General features: G+C 47.0%; 1 protein-coding gene across 3 annotated transcripts in view; it reads right to left on the bottom strand.

Annotated features, from left to right (window-relative positions):
• cdk19 (cyclin dependent kinase 19) overlaps positions 1-23,220 on the bottom strand; it is a 78,214-nt gene that overhangs the window by 7,803 nt on the left and 47,191 nt on the right. For 2 of the 3 annotated variants that reach the window (XM_061754270.1, XM_061754268.1), the window contains 8 exons: positions 19,346-19,477; positions 18,702-18,845; positions 12,449-12,518; positions 12,163-12,235; positions 10,806-10,903; positions 10,516-10,594; positions 2,920-3,165; positions 9-73 (listed from right to left, as the gene is read on the bottom strand). In XM_061754270.1, coding sequence (XP_061610254.1) covers positions 9-73; positions 2,920-3,165; positions 10,516-10,594; positions 10,806-10,903; positions 12,163-12,235; positions 12,449-12,518; positions 18,702-18,845; positions 19,346-19,477 — 907 coding nt within the window. The remainder of the gene's footprint in view (positions 1-8; positions 74-2,919; positions 3,166-10,515; positions 10,595-10,805; positions 10,904-12,162; positions 12,236-12,448; positions 12,519-18,701; positions 18,846-19,345; positions 19,478-23,220) is intronic. The other variant, XM_061754269.1, reaches the window with a different exon arrangement.

Below are 23,220 nucleotides of genomic sequence, written 5' to 3' on the forward strand. Positions count from 1 at the left end.
CAGATTACCGAGGAATCCAGCTGGCCTGCGTTGCGTGCTTCTTCAACCCCGAGAGAGCGGCCGTGGACGGTCGCTACAGCGAAGGGAAAGAAAAAAGGACGCGAGTCAATGCAAAACATTGACATCAGACTTACAAATAGATTTGAGCCACGTTTACAAGACCCTGGCCAACAATGCTCATCCCCTACTTCCACTGAAAGGTATGTAACTAAATCATACAAGAAAAAAATGGCACCCCAAATGTTAAGTTGGTGATGGAGCTGTCAAGGATGTGAAAAGTTTTTGCAGTGAGAACACCACCAATGTTCGGTGTTTTACCAGTGACATGGTGTCTGATCTCTAAAAAAATCCTAGAGATCACTAATGAGCACCCAACTGTGAAATCTGTCATTATACACACAGGGGCCCTGGATGTTGTCAAGCAGCAACCAGAGGCCCTGAAGCGAGATTTCATTGATCTCCGAACAAAAGTGCAATGTTTAGATGCTGAGGTTTTCATAAGTGGACCTCTGCCAATGGTACGAGTTGGAGATGAACGTTTCAATGGGCTCAGTTAATTAAATAAATGGCTCAAAGAAGTGTGTACTGCACTATCCGTAAGTTTCATCGACAATTTCTGCATTTTTTTGTGAGCGCAGACATCTTTACAAGGCAGACGGTTTCTGTCTATATAGACAAGGGGTTAAGTTATTGGCAGCCAACATTTCTACTGTGTACGTCATTCAGCGGCCCGAAAGGAAAACATTGGCCTTGTTGACACGCCTGAAGGACAAAAAGCGCAGGACTCTGCAGTTGTTCCCAAACAATAGGAGGAACAAGAGATAAGGCGACACGAGGCGCATATGGATTCATCAGCGTCGCCGACATGCATGCCGCAACTTTGAGGCGTCACAGAGACTCGTGACCACCTGAGAACCCCCACGTTGCCCTACTGTAAGACAGCGACTAGGACAATGCCTGGTGTACGTCAAATGGACCTTAACCTAATTAGCAGCTTCCCGTCAAATCTTGATTCCTGTCTTCAAAAGACCCCTTCCCGGACCAAATGGTTGGGGAAGACTATGTGGTTAATATCCACCGATGCGCGTGAGGCTCCACCCATTGGCGTTGAGAGGAACTGCAAGCGCCAGAACTTGTTGACGTGCCTCTGATGTTTGTTAGCAAAAGATAACAGTCAGTTTTTTATACCTTGCAAACTCTGTAGAAATATTCCAAACGTATGCCATGGTGTCTATGTCCCCATTCTCACTTTGACAGGTCCTCATGATTTTGAAAGCGGTTCATGATTTGAAATCAAACTGTACGAAATGTTGTATTGAACAATAAGCAACCCTTCTACCACGACCAAAGTTTAAACAATGATTCTATGCGTGAGAGTACAAAGTTGGGAGTGTTTGAGATGAATATAATTTTAAAACCTATTTACTCAAATTTGTAGACAAGATTCAGGCTGGTGGGCGCGGTCTTCTCCAAGTCGGCACTCCCTCTTCCTGCACCCCGCCCCTGGGGTACTTAACTCTAAACTCACACCTTTCTCAGAGAGTTGGAGTTGGAGTAGAGTTGAGCTGAGCTGAGTTGAGTTTTTCCTTCTGTGCTGGTAGCTCGCCTCCGGTATCTGTGCTGCTAGCTCGCCTCCGGCCACCCCGCCCCCTTCTTTTGTTCCCTTTTTGTCCTCGGGCATCTCCGGGTGCCACCATGTGCGCAAACGCCCGCCGCAACCAAGCTGGCAGCGTTTTCGATCGAAGAAGTCGACCATGCGGCTCCGATCGCTTTCCATAGCCACGATCGGTCGGCGGGGCCTCAACGAGCAGCTGCATCCCGGACGGATCCCACACGCCTCTGAGGGCCAGAGCTTGGCCCGCCACCAGGTCAATCGGCAGGGACGTTATGTGCGCATCCCAAACGGGACAATCATTTTCCTTTCCTATTTCTTTTTATTTTCGTGCATCTGGTTTTTCTTCAACCGAACCTTCTTCGTTTCCGCCTGAGGTCCGGAGGAAGCCCACCCCAAAGACCAGCTGATCTGCGTTCGTGAGTCGACACTGCAATCCTTACTATGATGTACAACATCAGTGCGTAATAATTGTGGGGAAATTACTGGCTTCGTACGAAATCCCAACTTTGCCTTCTCTCACTCTGACTCAACGCATTAAACGCTCACACGCTCATTTATCTTAGCCCAGCGACCACAGATGATGCCCTCTTTTCCATTTTCGTACGCCTTATTTTCTTCCTTTCATTTACCCTTAGTGTTATGTTCTTGTTGTAGTTTGTAGTTGTAGTTGTGTGCTTCATTAAATATACCATAAAATTCCACTCGTGCTCGTATTTTGTGTGTGTTCTGAATTTAAGTAAACCTCTGTAACCTAGGACTCAAAATGTCGTAGAGTGTAGCAACCTCCTGATTCTGAGACTGATTTAAAAGGTTTGTCGTCATTTCGCCTAAAGGTAAACTTGAAAAATTTGACGTGGTGCCCTTTTCGAGACATTAGTTTGATTTTTAACAATTAAATCAAAATTACGATAAACCGGAAGTCACGCCGCTCCCGGCTTATTACTTTATCCTAAATTAATTACAATTCTTATTTCATACATAATTGCTACATCAGGGTCACCCAAACAATCGGAGGAACGAATGAGGAATGAGATGAGGCAGCACTAAGAATGTTTATCCCTAGTGTTTCTTTGTTACTTTGAACGTTGTTTTTTGGGGACTTTGTTAATTTAGTATTTAGATTTTTCCATGTGCCTTGTTTGCCAATTTGCGTTTTTGAAAATAAATCAGTTTTTGAGATTTATTCTGCCTCGCTTCTCTGCTTCGCTGCGATGGGCTACTCCACTTTTTCCGCCATCACCACAAAACATAAGAGGAACTGAAATGCGAACCTTGAGCTTTTGACTGTGACCCATTATACTAACCTGGTACTCTGACTGGAGCACTCCGGTGCCCGAAGAGGTACCAGAGGGCCCAATACGGGTTTTTTTATTGGGGGGGCCCTGGTCCTGTCCATGTTGTAAACCCACGCCAGCGTTGGCTCCTGTGGCTCCGGAGGTGCCATTGGTTTGGGTTAAGTTCTGCTGAGATGGGGCCTGCTGGCCTGCCATTTGTTGCTGGTTCTGGGTCTGAGTCTGGCCTGTTGTCTGCTGGTGCTGTTGCGTCTGGTTCTGCAGGCACACAGGGCAACAGCTTAACAGACAAGCACTGAGCTGAAAAAAAACGATTAAGTCTGCCAGTCTGAAATCCTTTGGGCTACTCACCTGCAACAGTCTTACCACTTTTTCACACAAATGTCAACAATTTTATGGCTGTATATTTAAAACTCATTCAATGGCAGAACCTCATGGTTAACATGGATATTTGACTTCAAAAGCCGTCAATGGCAGTAAAGGAGTTAAAGAGTATGTCAACAAAGAGAACTGGAAAAATTCGAACTGAACATTAGAAGCAGCGAGGAAGAAAAAAGAAAACGCAGTCTATTTTGGTGGGATTTTAGTTCCTGTGACACCTACTACACAATTACTAACGTCACATTTTCAGGAAACTGCAGCAAGCTCAGCCACATGTGACTGAGGGCAAGGTCAGTAACACAATTGGATCAGCTGTTGTTTTTCAGTGTGATGGAGGAGCTGTGGGCTCTCAGAGGCTGCACAGAGAAAACAACAGGCATGTTTCACTGTTGGCATGCTCAACCTATGGCAGACGAGCCATAAATGTGCTGGAGGGATTTTGTATTCGGGGAATCTTTAAAAGTTGTAAAATGTGATGTCGGACAAATTTTGGGTGAAAAATGCCCCAAAGTTCAAAAGGTTTTTGGAGTTTGGATCGCCATCATATGACACAAACTGTGTACTAATGCACCTCAGTAGACATGGGCTGTGTATTCTTATGGTGTGAGCTAATTTCTATTATCCAGAGGCTTGACGAACACACATAAACTACACAAGACCCTCCCCCACCCATCCCCGTTAAAAAAATGCCATCGACGTCTTTAGACGGCATTGGCAGGGAATACATAGATTCATAATGACGTCTTTGGACACTGGCTTTGCTGACCCGGCTGAAGGACAAAAAGATGCAGTTGTTCCCAAACAATCGGAGAAACAAGCGATAAGGCCACACGAGGCGCAGATTGATTTATCAGCGTCACTCAACCAATTGGAGGAACAAAATGAGATGAGGCAGCACTTTCAATCTCCCACACCCCTCCCTGCCACAGTGTAGCAAAGCCCAACGCAAAACTCACTCTCTACTACATGTTAGGTGTGACGGACAGGGTGAAGGCTATTGTCAATATTGGAGTCCAGCCCACCCCACGGCAAGATCTTCCTCCCATCCCCCCTCGCCTGAAACCACCGTCCACTAAGATGCCTCCTCCACCCATGAAGAATCTTATCTGCGAATCTGACTGATATCTGCGGGATCTTTTCCAGAAGAAGTCAGACCCCTATTGAGATCAGGCATTTTTCATCCCTGTAATTACAAGGGACAGAAAGTTGGTCAAAGAAATATGGCACAAAAAAGGTAGAACAACAAACTTAGTGAGGATAAAATGTGAATCTATCAAACCATTGTCTCCAGTTATCTCTGCGAGACTAGCTCTTTTCAACATCAGGTCAGGGAAATAAATCAGTGTTGATTAATGACATCATTACAACCTATGATCTGGACTTTTTGTTACTAAATGAAACGTGGTTAACGGAAAGTAGCTGTAATACCATTTTAAATGAGGCGACACCAGCAGATTTTAATTTTATGAACAAGTGTCAAATAGGGAAAAAAAGAGTGGTATTGCTCTTATTTTTCAGTCATTATTTAAGTGTAAAGAAATTATACTGGGTGATTTTAGCTCTGGCGGCACGGTGACCGACTGGTTAGAGCGTCTGCCTCACAGTTCTGAGGAGTGGGGGTTCAATCCCCGGCCCCCCCTGTGTGGAGTTTGCATGTTCTCCCCGTGCCTGCGTGGGTTTTCTCCGGGCACTCCGGTTTCCTCCCACATCCCAAAAACATGCATGGTAGGTTAATTGACAACTCTAAATTGCCCGTAGGTGTTAATGTGAGTGCGAATGGTTGTTTGTTTATATGTGCCCTGCGATTGACTGGCAACCAGTTCAGGGTGTACCCCGCCTCCTGCCCGATGATAGCTGGGATAGGCTCCAGCACGCCCACGACCCTAGTGAGGAGAAGCGGCTCAGAAAATGGTTGGTTGGATTTTGGCTCTTTTGAATATCTCTGTTTTTCAGTTAAAGATGACCCAAAGTTTATTGTTTTAATAATTTATAGATCTCCAAGATACAATAGAAAATTTATGGAGGATTTTTCAGAACTGCTGTCAGTTATTTGTACTGGCTACAACTATTTTGTCATAACGGGAGATTTTAATATTCATGTTAATAACATGGAAAAAAAAAATCGAAAGAACTCTCTTCTATACCAGGCACATTTGACCTCTCTCAACATATTAAGAGTCCAACCCACACTCAAGGTCAAATCTTAGACTTGGTCATCTTTAAGGATGTTGTAATTCTATCAATTTACATCAAGGATATGGCTATTTCTGACCATTTTTGTGTATTTTTTAAATTACAGATTCTTCCAAAAGTTCAGACAACCTCTATGTTTATTAAGAAAAGGTACATAAATGAGAGTCCCGCCACTACGTTTATGGAGACCTTAGCGGTGCCAGAAACTGGGAATGCTGAGATAGTTGATGAACATTTGGATAATTTCACCTGGAAAATCTCAAATGTCATGAATGCTATCGCTCCTATTGAAACTAAGACTATCTTGAGGCGACCTAGAACACCGTGGAAGAGCACAATGATGGTAATAGACCTCGAAATCAAAGTGTAGGAAAGCAGAACGTAAGTGGAGAAAAAATAAACTCCAAATTGACTATGACCTCTACAGACAGTCTGTAATTTTAACCAAGAGTTAGGGCGAGACAGCAACACTTTTCTGAACTCATCAGTAACAACTTCAACAATACTCACACTCTGTTTTCTGTGTTTGACAAGGTCACAACCCCCCTGAATCAGATAGTTCCAGAACTCCTAATGCAATGAATTTGCTTGTTATTTTAGTGAAAAAATAAAATCCATCAGGTTAAATATCAGCACAAATCAGCAAAATGATAAAATTATACTACATATGAAGCCACCCAGGAAAAACTCGATTACCATGTCCGAATTTGATACAGTTGACCAAAAAACTGTAAAGAAAACGGTTCAGCAGCTGAAACCACCAACGAGCTGTCTTGACTCAATACCATCTGACTTTTTCAAAGCTATTGCGAAGTCAGTGCTCGCTGATTTGCCACAAATAATAAATTGCTCTCTTCAGTCAGACGAGTTTTGGGGATGAATGAGGGGATTTCAACTTTAATATACCATCCATCCATTTTCTACCGCTTATCCGGGTCGGGTCGCGGGGGTAGTAGCTTTAGCAGGGACGCCCAGACTTCCCTCTACCCAGCCACTTCATCCATCTCTTCCGGGAGGATCCCGAGGCGTTCCCAGGCCAACCGAAGGACGTAGTCTCTCCAGCGTGTCATGTGTCTCCTCCAGGTGGGACGTGCCCGGAACACCTCACCAGAGAGGCGTCCGGGAGGCATCCGAATCAGATGCCCCAGCCACCTCATCTGGCTCCTCTCGATGTGGAGGAGCAGCAACTCTACTCTGAGATCCTCCCGGATGACCGAGCTTCTCACCCTATCTCTAAGGGAGAGCCCGGACACCCTGCGGAGGAAACTCATTTCGGCTGCTTGTATCCGGGATCTTGTTCTTTTGGTCACGACCCACGAGACCCCAAGATACTTGAACTCTTCCACTTGGGGCAGGATCTCATCCCCGACATGAAGAGGGCATGCCACCCTTTTCTGACTGAGGACCATGGCCTCTGATTTGGAGGTGCTGATTCTCATCCCAGCCGCTTCACAATCGGCTGCAAACTGCTTCAGTGAGAGTTGGAGGCCACGGCTTGATGAAGCCAGCAGAACCACATCATATGCAAAAAGAAGAGATGCAATACTGAGGCCACCAAACCGGACCCCCTCTACGCCTCGGCTGCGCCTAGAAATTCTGTCCATAAAAGTTATGAACAGAATCGGTGACAAAGGGCAGCCTTGGCGGAGTCCAACCCTCACCGGGAACGAGTCCGACTTACTCCTGGATATGCGGACCGAACAGCCCGTATCAGGGGGTTCGGTACCCCATACTCCCGAAGCACCCTCCACAGGACTCCCCGAGGGACACGGTCGAACGCCTTCTCCAAGTCCACAAAACACATGTAGACTGGTTGGGCGAACTCCCATGCACCCTCGAGGACCCTGCCGAGGGTGTAGAGCTGGTCCACTGTTCCACGGCCAGGACGAAAACCACACTGCTCCTGCTGAATCTGAGATTCGACTTCCCGACGGACCCTCCTCTCCAGCACCCCTGAATAGACCTTACCAGGGAGGCTGAGGAATGTGATCCCCCTGGAGTTGGAACACACCCTCCGGTCCCCCTTCTTAAAAAGGGGGACCACCATCCCAGTCTGCCAATCCAGAGGCACTGTCCCCGATGTCCACGCGATGTTGCAGAGACGTGTCAACCAGGACAGCCCCACAACATCCAGAGCCTTTAGGAACTCCAGGCGAATCTCATCCACCCCTGGGGCCTTGCCACCAAGGAGCTTTTTAACCACCTCGGTGACCTCAACCCCAGAGATAGGAGAGCCCGCCTCAGAGAACCCAGACTATGCTTCCTCATGGGAAGGCGTGTCGTTGGAATTGAGGAGGTCTTCGAAATATTCTCCCCACCGACTCACAATGTCCCGAGTCGAGGTCAGCAGCGCCCCATCCCCACTATACACAGCGTTGGTGGTGCACTGCTTTTCTATCCTGAGACGCCGGATGGTGGACCAGAATTTCCTCGAAGCCGTCCAGAAGTCTTTCTCCATGGCCTAACCGAACTCCTCCCATACCCGAGTTTTTGCTTCAGCCACCACCAGAGCTGCATTCCGCTTCACAAGCCGGTACCCATCGGCTGCCTCAGGAGTCCCACAGGCCAAAAAGGCCCGATAGGACTCCTTCTTCAGCTTGACGGCATCCCTCACCGTTGGTGTCCACCAACGGGTTCGGGGATTGCCGCCACGACAGGCCACCTTATGGCCACTGCTCCACAGCTCCGGTCGGCCGCCTCAGCAATGGAGGCGCGGAACATGGTCCACTCGGACTCGATGTCCCCCGCCTCCCCCGGAACATGAGCAAAGTTCTGTCAGAGGTGGGAGTTGAAACTCCTTCTGACAGGGGATTCTGCCAGACGTTCCCAGCAGACCCTCACAATACGTTTGGACCTGCCACATCAGACCGGCATCTTCCCCCACCATCGGAGCAACTCACCACCAGGTGGTGATCAGTTGACAGCTCCGCCCCTCTCTTCACCCGAGTGTCCAAGACGTGGCCGCAAGTCCGATGACACGACCACAAAGTCGATCATCGAACTGCGACCTAGGCTGTCCTGGTGCCAAGTGCACGTGTGGACACCCTTATGCTTGAACATGGTGTTCGTTATGGACAATCCGTGACGAGCACAGAAGTCCAATAACAGAACACCGCTCGGGTTCTGATCGAGGGGCGCCGTTCCTCCCAATCGCGCCCTTCCAGGTCTCACTGTCATTGCCCACGTGAGCATTGAAGTCCCCCAGCAGAACGATGGAGTCCCCAGTGGGAGCGCTCTCCAGCACCCCCTCCAAAGACTCCAAAAATGGAGGGTACTCTGAACTGCTATTTGGTGCATAGGCAGAAATAACAGTCAGGACCCGTCCCCCCACCCGAAGGCAGAGGGAGGCTACCCTCTCGTCCACCGGGGTGAACCCCAACGTACAGGCGCCAAGCCGGGGGGCAATAAGTACCAACACCTGCTCGGCGCCTCTCACCGTGGGCACCTCCAGAGTGGAAGAGAGTCCAACCCCTCTCAAGAGAACTGGTACCAGACCCCAAAGCTGTGCATGGAGGCGAGTCCGACTATATCTAGTCCGAACTTCTCGACCTCACACACCAGCTCGGGCTCCTTCTCCGGCCAGAGAGGTGACATTCCACGTCCCTAGAGGCAGCTTCTGTAGCCGGGGATCGGATCTCCAAGGTCCCTGCCTACGGCCACCGCCAAGCTCCGACTGCACCCGACCCCTATGGCCCCTCCCACAGGTGGTGAGCCCGTGGGAAGGGGGACCCACGTTACCCTTTCGGGCTGTGCCCGTTACCATTTTGGGCTGTGCCCGGCCGGGCCCCATGGGTGCCCACCAGGCGCTCGCCTTTGAGACCCACCACCAGGCCTGGCTCCAGTGGGGGGCCCCAATGACCCGCGTCCGGGCAAGGGAAAACAAAGTCCATTGTTTGTCGTCATCATTAGGGGTCTTTGAGCCATGCTTTGTCTGGTCCCTCAACTAGGACCTGTTTGTCATGGGTGACCCTGCCAGGGGCATAAAGCCCCAGACAACTTAGCTCATGGGATCACTGGGACACACAAACCCCCCACCACGACAAGGTGACGGCTCAAGGAGGGGAGTTTAATATACTTTTGACAAAAATGGCCTTCACCTGGCTGACGTCTGCAGTAACGAAGTGATCCATTTCCGGTTTTCAGACATCTGTGCTAGCTTTGTACCTGTTGTATTACTTTAATTCTAGACACTTATTAATTTTCTTACTTTTGGTTCCAGCCAGACTTCTGTTTCAAAGTTTGCTGTACCACTTAAGCACTTTTTCTGGTGTTTTGCTACACTACATTTTATGTTAGCTTTGCAGTTTGCAGGGCTTTTCCATCTTCTGATATCTCTTTCAGCTCGTGCTTTTCATGATTAGTTAGCTACTCCTTGTCCTCCAATAATGCTTGTCAGAAGTATAGCTTCCTCACCACCATGGAGGCGAGGATTAATGACATTAGATTAGTGGCTATGCATCTTGGAAAGGCAGTGTTAAGTCGTGCTAGCAGGCCAGCTCCAGCTTGGAGCGTGTGCGGAGCAAGTTAGCTTAGCGGTAATTCTTGAACAGCCAAGAAAGCAGGGAGGATGGGTGAATGTTGGACGTAGACTCACGTACGGCTGGCAACTAGCTGGCGTGGTGACGTCAGCATCTGATACTTGTCGAACAGGGAATATGTTTTCAATACAACAAGGCGCAAGAAGTTAGTGTCAGGTGGTAAACTTCACATCCCGATTGCAGCACTGCAGAATACCATAGCACGCAAGCTGAGTTTTAATGCCACTGAAAGACTATTTAAAAAGCAGCGCACAATTAGATATCATTTGTTATCAGAGACAGTAAAATATGTGTTATTTTACCAACGACCAGGTGCTCTGTGTTTCTGCACAACAGGCAAAATCCTAGCATCAATTCTAGGGTCATTTTTTTATGGTATAAAATTCTAATGAGGGGACAGAGGAAACTGCTGTTAGTGAATACATTATTCTGCAAATAATCAAATTGACACACAGTATGCATTAGGTTTTCCCTGGTGAAACAGACATTGAATTACCTTTTCTGCTTTCTCTTCTGGTTCGTCTTCATTGAGAAACTCTCTCTTTGGATATGGGATCTGGCACCCAGCAAACACGCTGTAGGTATAAGATAGAGATATAGGTCTGTTGTGTTTTTGCACCAATCAAGTACTGTAAAAAGTCAGCTGCTCTAATAAACAGGATGAAAACCAGTAAATGAATGTAAAACGTTTTTTATACTTCATGGACTACATCATAGGGGGCCTATTTTGTTCTTGACTAAATCATGAAAAAGGAAGTTCTCTAGAAAAGTTTTACTAGGGCTCACTCAGTGGTTGGTAATGGCTCCTCCAGGAAGTAGGGGTCCTGCAGTGCTTGTTCTGATGTGATTCTTTTGGTGGGGTCCATAGTGAGCAGTTTCTGGAGCTGAAAGCAGAGAAAAAACAAGCATTCTATTTCTTCTATTCGTTATATTATTGGCTCCACAGGTGTCACGGTAGCCGACTGGTTAGCACATCCGCCTCACAATTCTGAGGACCCGGGTTAAAATCCGGCCTCGTCTGTGTGGAGTTTGCATGTTCTCCCCGTGCCTGTGTGTGTTTTCTTCAGGTACTGCGGTTTCCTCCCACATTACAAAAACATGCATGGTAGGTTTATTGACAACTCTAAATTGTCCGTAGGTATGAATGTGAGTGCGAATGGTTGTTAGTTTACATGTGCCCTGCGATTGGCTGGCAACCAGTTCAGGGTGTACCCCGCCTCCTGCCCGCACTTAGCTGGGATAGGCTCCAACAATATACTTTTGTTATTATCTTGAGTTATCTAAGACAGTTATATACAGCGGCTGAAGTAAGGATTTAACACGTCACCATTTTTCTCAAGTATATTTCCAAAGGTGCTATTGACATGAACATTTCACCAGATGTTGGGAACAACCCAAGTAATCCATACACACAACGAAAGTAGAACAAATAAACTCAGAAACTAAGTTGTGTGTAATAAGGTGAAATGACAGGGAAAAAGTATTGAACATGCCAACTGGTATTTATTGAATACTTTGTACAAAATCCTTTGTTTGCAATGACAGCTTCAAGACGCCTCCTGTATGGAGAAACTAGTCGCATGCATTGCTCTGGTGTGATTTTGGCCCATTCCTCCACACAAGCAGTCTTCAAATCTCGAAGGGTCCGTGGGCTTCTTTTATGGACCTTGAGTTTTAGTTCTTTCCGTAGATTTTCAATTGGTTTCACGTCAGGTTATTGGCTGGGCCGTTCTAGCAGCTATATTTTTTTTCTTTGAAACCAATTGAGAGTTTCCTTGGCAGTATGTTTTGGATCATTATCCTGCCGAAATGTCCACCCTCGTTTCATTTTCATCATCCTCGTAGATGGCAGCTGATTTTTGTCAAGAATGTTCAACAAAGATCTCCTATTTTAGTTCCATAACGTCACCGTCACCTTTTTAAGTGTAGTTAATTGACTCATTTTTCCCGTAAATTCCATAAATCTGAGAAAAATGATTGAAAAAAATAAAATTCATCTTAGCATATCACGTTTTAGTTACAGAAATTAGGTATTTTATTTTTGATGTAGTCATGTGAGTGTTTGTACGTGCATGCGTGCGTGTGTGTCCGGGTGCATTAGTGTGTGCGTGCGTCTGTACCTGTATATACAGGATCCACTTACCAACAGGAAAACTTTGCTATCTGGTTTGACCTTATGTTTCTCCATGTATTTGATCAAGCTGCTGTTTGCATATCTGTAAAAAAACAACAGTGGAAAAAAAACTCAATATAATTGAAAACTCCTTCATTCTGAATGGTTGTTGAAAACTCCTTCAGTCTGAATGGTTGTTGAAATTTATTTTGCTTAATTTAACCAATTGGAATGGATTGGACGAGCCCCAGATTCAATGAGACCATGTGGTGTACAGGGGCTTTTAAATAGCCAGAGCCCCGCAGAAGTCACTCACGTTGTTCTTCTGAAGTCTTTCTGAAGTGTTGGATATTCAGGCATCTTGCGAATGTCTTCCCAGTCTTTATCTGAGGTATAAAAAAAATAAAAATAATAAGGGTAAACAGAAGGGCATCATTGGTGATAAAATTAAAAATATGATGATGACCACAGAATCAGAAACAGAACTAAGTGCAACATATGACAGTGGTAAACACATACTGTATCTGTTAATACACTATAGCAACAACAAGTTGGCATCAGTCATGAGAGATTCACCTCCCAGGCAGTAATTTTCTTCTGCACGTTTATCATTAGAAGCAATGTGGTGTGAGCAATTTTCTGTTTTAATATACATGGGACAATGGTGGCAAGGAACAAAGTACGAATAATTCATTAGTGTACTTTAATTTTTCAGATATCTGCACTCGAATATTTATTTTTCCTTCAATTTTACTCCATTCATTTGAAAACAGATAGCTGTGCTGTCTACTCCTTACTTGGAGATCCCAAAAACATGCATGGTAGGTTAATTGAAGAGTCTAAATTGCCCATAGGTGTGAATGTGAGTGTGAATGTTTTTTTGTTTATATGTGCCCTGTGATTGGCTGGCGACCAGTTCAGGTTATACCCCGCCTCTTGCCTAGAGTCAGCTGGGATAGGCTCCAGGTGCCACAAAACAAAAAAACTCCTTTCAAGAGTATACAAACCAAGTACTAATTCAATATATTTACCAATCGCAAAATGGGAAAAAGACCTCTCAGTGTATATTGACAATGAATATTGGGTGCAAATCTGCAGAAATATATTCTCAATGTCAAAGAACAGTAATTTACAGCTAATAAACTTCAAAGTACTCCATAGAGTACACATTACGCAACATAGTATGCATAAAATGGGCAATTCCATCAAATATATGTACTCATTGTACTGAAAACACTCCAAACACTTATTTTCACACTCTTTGGCATTGTACGCCTGTGCAGTGCTTTTGAACTGTAGGATTACAATTTCTCCTAATCTTTGTCTATTGTGCGATTTAAAAGGTATAGATCTTTAAAAATAAACATGCTCAACCAATTCTAGCAATCGCTGAAAAAACAATATTATTAAACTGGAAAGATAAACAAGCTATCAACATTAACCAATGGCAAAATCTTGTCATACAGTATATAACAGTCGAAAATATCCCTGCAAAATGTCGTGTTCTGTGCCCTACAGTTCCTTTTTTGGAGCTTGGGTGGCGTTTTATGGCCCTCTCTCCCACCATCTCTCTCTCTCCCCAGTAATCGGCACCACCTCGGCCGTGCACCTGTTGTCAATCAGCACTCGTCATTGCCTGCATATAAGCCTCCCAGATCCAGGATTTCAGCGCCAGAGTATTAACGTTCATCCGTGTTACACAGGCCGTCTCTCGCTCTCTTGCACGTAAGCTACTCCACTCCCCACGATTGGACTTACCCCCTTGTTCTTCTTCGTCCCCAGTGCTCCTTCCATGCTCCCCGCCTCACTGTCCTCTCCAGCCACGCCGCCAAACTCTTCCACCTGCTCACGTCACCGTTTCCTGCACGTTCCTTGCCCCGACGGTCCACCATCACATCATCACATTGGAGATACTTACCCTTAACTCTATTATAATAAACCATCCTCCACTACTTCCTCCGCCTGCTTCTGGGTCCAGTCAACATTGATGCGATTGTATTGTGACAGAATACTCAGGCCCTCATGGACCCAGCAACCCCTCGGAACCGTTAAGGGAAGCGCTCACCCACCAAGGCGCCCACATTGGTAGACAGGACAAAATTCTTCATGAGATTCATGACACCCTCTCGCAACAAGTATCCCTCTTATCTTCCCAAATGCACTCCGGCCACCCCCACTGTGAGTATTCCTTCCGAGCCCACACCCTCCGATCAATCCCACCTCCTGTACAAAGAGCCTCACGTTCCTCCGCCCGAGCCCTACTCAGGGGACTTAGGTGCATGTGGCCAATTCCTCTTAAATTGCTCCCTAGCATTCAATCTCCAACCGTTGAGCTACCCTACCGAACAATCCAAAGTCGCATTTGTCACCAATCTCCTACGTGGTAAAGATGCCAAATGGCCAACCAGCACAATGGCATAATTCCTCCCCGGTACTCGCATCTTCGGGCACCCCGTTCAAGGCACGGAAGCCACTCGACACCTTCTTACTCATACTCAAGGTTGTAGTGCCGCAGTGTCCTATTCTGTAGAGTTTAGAATTCTGGCGAGTGAGTGTGGGTGGGATGACGCCACGCTAAGGGGTATTTTGTTTTCTTTCTGAGCTGCTCAAGGACAAGCTCGCAGCCAGGTGTGAGCCCTCCTCATTCAAGGACTTAATTTCGATATCTATCTGACTAGACAATCGCTTACGGGAAAGAGCATGGGAGAGGTGGGTGAGAGCTCGCCAATGAGGATCCTCCACGGGCAGAGCCCCGTTAACTATTCAGCCGCATCCTGAAATCCTGACCTCCTCCTCATCACCCCCCACTGCATTGGGTGAGCCCATGCAACTCAGCAAAACCAGATTAGACCCTCAGGAACATCAGCGCCGTTTCAACCAACAATTATCTATCTATTGTGGAAAACCAGGCCACTTCATTGCCATGTTACGTGAGACAAAAAGACCAGGCTCCCCACGAACTGAGAGCGCCGTGGTGAGCCAAACTAATACTTCTTCCATCTCTACCTCCCGCATGACTATTTCCTCATTTATCTTGGGCTCTGATTGCAATACTCGGGTTCCCGCTCTAATCGACTCCGGCGCCGACAATAGTTTTATTCATGAGGGTTGAGCACGTCAGCTCCAGCTTCCTCTCGAACCCCTCCCTTCTTCAAAAAAGGTCACAGCCCTGGACGGGCGACTCATCTCCCGTCACCCACCAAACAGCTCCATTTACTCTACTCATCTCAGGCAATCACCGGGAAACCATCCAGCTTTTTGTCATTCCCTCCCCTAAGACTCTGTTAGTCCTCAAGAAGCACAACCCCGCCATCGACTGGACCCACCTATCAATCACCGGGTGAGTCCTTTCTGCCATTCTCATTGTCTTTTTTCTGCCATTCCGCCCTCCAGCAAACCTCAGCCATCTGCCACACCTGTCGACCTCTACCGTGTGCCATAAGAATACCACAACCTCTCTCTGGTCTTCAGTAAAGATCTTGCCATCTCACTACCCCTCCACCACCCTTATGACTGCGCTATCGATCTCCTGCCGGGAGCCCCTCTCCCCTCCAGCCGTCTCTTCAACCTGAGAAAAAGGCTATGGAGGACTATATCCGTGACTCCCTGGCTTCTGGACTCATCTGGCTCTCTTCTTCCCCCTTTGGCTTTTTCTTTGTTGAGAAGAAAAATAACCACTCTCTGCCCCTGCATCCATTTCCGTGGACTCAGTGACATCACGGTAAAAAATTAATCCCCGCTGCTCCTTATTGACCCATCATTTGAACCCCTCTGCGACGCCCAGATCTACGCAATGCATACCATCTCATCCGCATTAGAGAGGGGGATAAATGGAAAACTGGTTTCAATACCCCCCTTGGACACTTCGAATACCTGGTCATGCCGTTTGGATTAATCAACGCCCCCGCCGTTTTCCAAACCTTCATCAATGATGTCCTCCGTGATATGCTGAACCGGTTTGTTTTTGTCTATTTAGACGACATCCTCATCTTCTCCCACTCTCCCAAAGAACATCGCCATCATGTCCGCCAAGTCTTCCAGAGTCGCCTTAAGAACCGCCTCTTTTTCAAACCTGAGAAATGTGAATTCCAAGACTGGACCTCCTGACCGGCTGTTTGTACCCAATTCGGCACGTTCTGACGTTCTTCAGTGGGCCCACAATTCAAAACTCACCTGTCATCCCGGAATCACCCGCACCATCCAATTCGTACAACAGCACTTCTGGTGTCCCAGCCTGGTGAAAGACACCCGGGAGTTCGTCCAAGCCTGCTCCGTCTGTGCCCGAGGGAAGACTTCACATCTGCCCCCAGCTGGTCTGCTGCGCCCCTTACCTATTCCGAGCCACCCTTGGTCCCACATTGCCTTGGACTTTGTAACCGGCCTACCTCCATCTGAAGGTAACACTGTCATTCTTACCATTATTGATCGGTTCTCGAAATATGTCCCTTACGTACCCCTCCCCAAGCTGCCCTCTGCCTTTGAAACCACTAACCTCATTGTTATTCATGTGTTTAAACTCCACAGAATCCCCATTGACATGGTCTCGGACCGAGGTACTCAGTTCTCCTCCAAAGTATGGAAGGAGTTCTGTAAGGCGGTGGGCAGCAGCCAGTCTGTCTTCTGGGTACCATCCATGGTCCAATGGCCAGACGAAGCGGGCAAATCAGAATCTGCAGAGCTGGTTCTTCGCTGTGTTACCGAATGTAATCCCAGCTCCTGGAGCACCTTTCTCCCATGGATTGAATATGCCCACAACTCCCTCACCAGCTCCGCCACAGGTCTGTCTCCTTTCATGGCATGTTACGTTTCCGTCGTCGTTGTTTCAGGAACAGGAGCATACGGTGGCAGGGATCACCTGCGACGGGTCCAGTCTATTTGGAAGGACGTCAGGGCGGCTCTGACTTGGTCTCCCGAGAGGAATAAGCGGCTGGCGGATCTTCGACGCTCTCTCACGCCTGAGAAAAAGGTGGGTCAGATGGCTTGGCTCTTCTCCCGTGACCTTGCACTCCAAACAGAATCCTATAAACTCACTCAGCGCTTTATTGGTCCCGTTGCGATCACTAAAATCATCAATCCCACATCAGTTCAATTGACGCTCGCGCAATCGCTAAAAATCCACCCGACATTCCATGTGTCTCAGCTCAAGCCTGTCTCCACCAGCACTCTTAGCCCTCCGGCCGTACCCCCTCTGTGTCATCGATGACCATCCTGCATTCACAGTGTCACGCATCCTTGATGTGCGGCCCAGGGGCAGGGGTTTCCAGTTCCTTGTGGACTGGGAGGGGTATGGTCCGGAGGAACGCTCCTGGATCTCTCGCAAGCTTATTTTAGACGATTCCTTGATTAGGTACTTTTATGCGGCTCACCCTGAGAACCCGGGTAGGACGCCAGGCGGCCACGCTTCCAAACTATTCCACCTGCTCACCCCACAGCTTCCTGCATGTTCCTTGTCCCGACGGTCCACCATCAAGCCTTGGAGATACTTACCCTGAACTAGATTATAAGAAACCATTCTCCACTACTTCCTCCGCCTCCGTCTGCTTCTGGGTCCCGTCAACATTGATATGATTGTATGGTGACACTAAATGTAATAACCAAATGGATAATTTTAAGAAAAACTCGGCACTTTTCATTAAAATGGTGAACGTTGAAGCTTGATTCTTGTTTGCCTAGGAAATAATGTAATGTAATGTAACCAAATCATATCTTCTCATTTTAGAGTCCTGTTCACACTACAGGGTCACTTGCATGGACTTGAACCCGTATCCTTCTGGCCCCGGATCTGCGGTGCAGGCCTCTTGGATGCTGGGCCTGTTTCCCCATCATACTCTTGGGACGGGTTTTGTCCGTGTTGACCTCCTGGGATGGGGGGAGTGGTTGGGTCCCTCGGTCCATGATTGCCGGTGGGGTGCCCGCTGAGCCTACTTCGGGGGCCTCGCCACATTTCTATTACTCACACTGTACATATTTCGCACACTGGGCACATTCACATCTCATTCAGGGTCCCCTGGGGGGAGTGGGACGTGGCATGGTGGGGCAGATGCCGGGCCGGGTTCTGGCACATCCGTGCTGGTCTCCAGTCTGGTCAACCCCTTTCTCTCCCCTGCTGGTCCTGTAGTTTTAATGCATCACACACCCGTCAGTGGGGGGAGGGCAGTATCGGGCTGGGGAGGACACTCGGGCAGGTGTTCCGGCACTCCAGCCTGCTTTCTTGCCCGCCATGTGTTTCCCCCATGGATTTTTAATGCACCTCATACATTCGCACATCCTTTGGTGAGCTGGTTGGCCTGAGTGGGGGTTACGGTTGGGTTGTCATCATTGCCCCATGACCGTCTCGCCCCACCCAGAGAATTTCGCAGAGAATAAAGTATATACTTTATGCCATGAGAGTATTGTTGTATGCTCTTATGTGTTGCTGCCACTTGTGTTCAAATTTAAATCTCCTTCTCTGTATTTTGGGAATAAACCCTTGAAATTACGGAAGGATTTGATGTGAGACATTCAGTAGCAGAAGAATGCGTTTCCATATGTGTGTGTGTGTGTGCGTGTTTGTTTTATTTTGTGCAGACCTGCAGGGTAACCCATGACGCTGAATATCCTGTCCAGCTGGTCATGATGAAAGGGGTTACTGGTCTTGATGTCTTCCTGGCGACAATGAAAAATGGGCTCTGACGTTAGCAGCTCTGCGAAGATGCAGCCGATGGCCCAGATATCTGTTCACACACAAACAAGACACGAGTTTGTTCACTGTACTTCGTGATGATACATTTCTGTCACTAAAACCCAAGTCTTTGTTGTCCTTTCACAGGGAACTGCACATAATTTAGGCTAGCGAGCACCCAGAATCCCGTGTATCTACGCCAACATCTGAAGCAGGAAGTGCTCCAACATGTGATTTAATGTGAATGATTGCAGAAAAGTGACACGCAAAGAGGCCCCAACATACTGTACGTGTTGCCTCATGTTCAAGATAATTACAAAGTCGTTAATAGAGCCATTCCTTCATGTACAGTATACCGCAGCTTCAAGGCACAGCGAATGGAATGTATTTAATGACCACAGACTTATACAAACATTCCTCACTACTTAACAGCTGTCAGGCATCGTGCAGTTGGGAATATACTACGAACGTGTAGGGGGATGGACACACACACACACACACACACACTCTCTCTCTCTCTCTCTCTCTCTCGCTCTCAGTGTCCAGACTCACCAATAGCTTTGGTGTAGTGCCGGGCCCCCAACAGTAGCTCAGGAGCCCTATACCAGAACGTCACCACCACAGGGTCAAGGTCAGCCAGTGGCTTGAGGGGAGAGTTAAAGAGTCTTGCAAAACCCATGTCAGCTACAAAAGGCAGGGAAAGGAGATAGAGGGATAGACAGAAGTGAACAAATACAGTAAATATTTTCAGATTGTCAGGGAGCGATAATTATGAATTATGAAGGCTGGCCACATCCCCAAGGCTCTGCTCAGGGTCACAGGTTGCTATTGTCTTATGGTAGATGGTGCCTCACATACAACCCCAATTCCAATGAAGTTGGGACGTTGTGTTAAACATAAATAAAAATAGAATACAATGATTTGCAAGTCATGGTCAACCTATATTTAATTGAATACAGTACAAAGACAAGATATTTAATGTTCAAACTGATGAACTTTATTGCAAATAATGATGAAGATGGAATTTTATGGCTGCAACACGTTCCAAAAAAGCTGGCACAGGGTCATGTTTACCACTGTGTTACATCACTTTTTCTTTTAACAACATTCAATAAACGTTTGGGAACTGAAGACACGAATTGTTGAACATTTGTAGGTGGAATTCTTTCCAATTCTTGCTTGATGTACAGCTTTAGCTGTTCAACAGTCTCCGTTGTCTTATTTTACGCTTCATAATGCGCCACACATTTTCAATGGGAGACAGTTCTGGACTGCAGGCGGGCCAGTCTAGTACCCGCACTCTTTTACTACGAAGCCACGCTGTTGTAACACGTGCAAAATATGGTTTGGTATTGTCTTGCTGAAATAACCAGGGGCGTCCATGAAAAAGATCTTGCTTGGATGGCAGCATATGTTTCGCCAAAACCTGTATGTAACTTTCAGCATTAATGGTGCCTTCACAGATGTGCAAGTTACCCATGCCATTGGCACTAACACAGCCCCATGCCATCACAGATGCTGGCTTTTGAACTTTGCGTCCATAACAGTCCGGATGGTTCTTTTCCACTTTGGCCCGGAGGACACGAGTCCACAATTTCCAAAAACAATTTGAAATGTGGCCTCATCGGACCACAGAACACTTTTTCACTTTGTGTCAGGCCCAGAGAAGCCGGCGGCTTCTGAGTTAATGATTATTTGCTAAAAAACAATAAAGTTTATCAATTTGAACATTAAATATCTTGTCTTTGTAGTGTATTCAATTAAATATAGGTTGAAAATGATGTTTAACACTTCATTGGAATGGGGTTGTGTGTGTGTGTGTGTGTGTGTATATATTTATATATATATATATATATCCATCCATTTTCTGAGCCGCTTCTCCTCACTAGGGTCGCGGGCGTGCTGGAGCCTATCCCAGCTGTCATCGGGCAGGAGGCGGGGTACACCCTGAACTGATTGCCAGCCAATCGCAGGGCACATCGAAACAAACAACCATTCGCACTCACAGTCATGCCTACGGGCAATTTAGAGTCTCCAATTAATGCATGTTTTTGGGATGTGGGAGGAAACCGGAGTGCCCGGAGAAAACCCACGCAGGCACGGGGAGAACATGCAAACTCCACACAGGCGGGGACGGGGATTGAACCCCGCACCTCAGAACTTATATATATATATATCAAATCCCGGCCCCGCCTGTGTGGAGTTTGCATGTTCTCCCCGTGCCTGCGTGGGTTTTCTCTGGGCATTAAATAATACCATGTGTAAATATGACACTTTGATACGACTGCGCTTTTTTCCTGTTTTTGTCTCACATTTTGATTTCCTAATAGTAACAACAAGTACCATATCCACAAAAGTACACCTTATCCCAACAATACCATTTACTGCTTTACATAAAAACATTACATTAATATTGAATACAATTGAGATTCACATGTTGGTGTGGCCCTCCACAGCTATTCCAGTTTCTCCCATGGCCCCTTGGGAAAATGAATTGCCCACCTCTGCGCTAACAGCTGCTTATCAGCAACTTCCAAATTGGTTTAAGGTCAACTTCGGCAGAAACAAAGGGAGTGTTGTGCTCTCGTTCAGGCCAAAGCCAAGGCCCTTCTCACATACTGTACAGCTCTACATACTTGTTTTATGTTATAATATCTAATGTAGACATGTCACATTTAAAAAAAAAAACAAAAAAAAAAACAAACAACAATCTAAGTCGAAGGCGGCGGTGGAGGTGCATCCCCCCACTTGTTGATTTGTATTAAAAATTTGCATAGAAAATTCAATCAGCACCCGTGAACGCTTATTGTAGTAATGATAGATAGTAACGATAGAACTATATTCACCACAGATAATATAAATAATAATATAATAACATTTTACAATGTATAATCATGTACAGCGGGAGGGTGAACCCTTTGGAATTTCTTAATTTCTGAATAAATTGGTCATCAACTGTAGTCTGATTATCTAATTCAAAGAATAAACAGAGCCTCCTTAAACTAATACCACACAAATAATTACATGTTTTCATATTTTGATTGAAAATAATGTAAACATTCACAGGACAGGGAGGAAAAAGTAAGTGAAGTGAATAACTGCTTGACCCTGCTTTGGCAGAAATAACTTCAACCAAGCATTTCCTGCAGTTGCAGCTCAGGCGATCAGGATGAATTTTGGACCAGTCCTCTTTCCAAAACTGTTGAAATTCAGCAAGATTCCTGGGATGTCTGGTGTGAATAGCTCTCGAGGTCATGCCACAGTATCTCAATTGGGTTGATGTCAACATTTTGACTGGGCCACTCCAGAACATGCTATTTCCTCTTCTGTCTGCCATGGTCTATGTTCTAGTTTGGATTGCATTTAGTTGCGTTTCATGTCCGAGCCAAAGTCCTTTCCCTCTGACCTTTACTTGGGCACCCGTTTCGCCATCTATCCAGGACTGCCGCGTGGTGGCCAACGTAGGTGCCTAAGTAAAGGTCAAATTTTGTCCTCCCATTTTCTGCCCGTTTCCAAGTCACTTAATTTTTCACCAGTTCCCACACCTTGTTCCACGCCACCAACTAAGTCACGTCCATCCAAACCTGCCCCCAAGTCACCTCGTTCCGTACACCCGTTTTTCCTAGTTCACCTTCCTGAGTTCCTGTGCACTCCGCCCCTCTCGTTTCCTGTGCTCCCAAACCTCAATGGCGGCAGGCTGAGGAAGCGACTGCAGACCCCGTGCCTGCTCCTCGGCAGCTGTGGCAGGCTACCGTCCCTGCTCCTCGGCAGTTGCTCGTCCAGCGGCCGCCACCCGTCCTTGCTCCGGCGGCGCTCGTCCAGCGGCCGCCACCCGTCCTTGCTCCGGCGGCGCTCGTCCAGCAGGCGCCACCCTTAGCTGCTCCGGCAGCGCTCGTCCAGCGACCACCACCCGACCCTCTTACCTGGCCCCTGCATTGCCATTGGGTCCGGCATTATAGCCGCCCGCCTGAACAGCCCTATAGAAACCCTTGTGCTTGCCGTCCTGGCCGACCTCTGGAACTGCCCAGCCAAGCACCTCACGTCTGGTGGCCTGGACTTCCACCAGACTGACCCTGAGGGGCGGACTCTGAACCCGCCTCCAGGCCCCCTTCCACCCACCCTTTTTTGTTGACTTTTTGTTGTTGTTGTGCCTTTTGGAACATCTGGGATCCGTTCCTTGGGGGGTGAGGGTACTGTCATGCTCTGTGTTGTAGTTTAGATTATATTTAGTTTAGTTTCATGTTTTCCTGTGTCCCATGTTTTTCATCTCTTGTGTGTTCATTTGGTTATTGTGTCAACATGTTCTCGTCAACCTACCTTGTCGACCAATCAGTTCCCACCAGCCACCCGTGTGTCGTTCAGGTGTTCCTCGTTGTCTCGTCAATTTGTTTGTATTTAGTTCCCCGGTTTCTTTCAGTTCTCGTCGG

Source organism: Phyllopteryx taeniolatus, chromosome 18 (genome assembly GCF_024500385.1).
Source record: "Phyllopteryx taeniolatus isolate TA_2022b chromosome 18, UOR_Ptae_1.2, whole genome shotgun sequence".
NCBI classification, from domain to species: domain Eukaryota; kingdom Metazoa; phylum Chordata; class Actinopteri; order Syngnathiformes; family Syngnathidae; genus Phyllopteryx; species Phyllopteryx taeniolatus.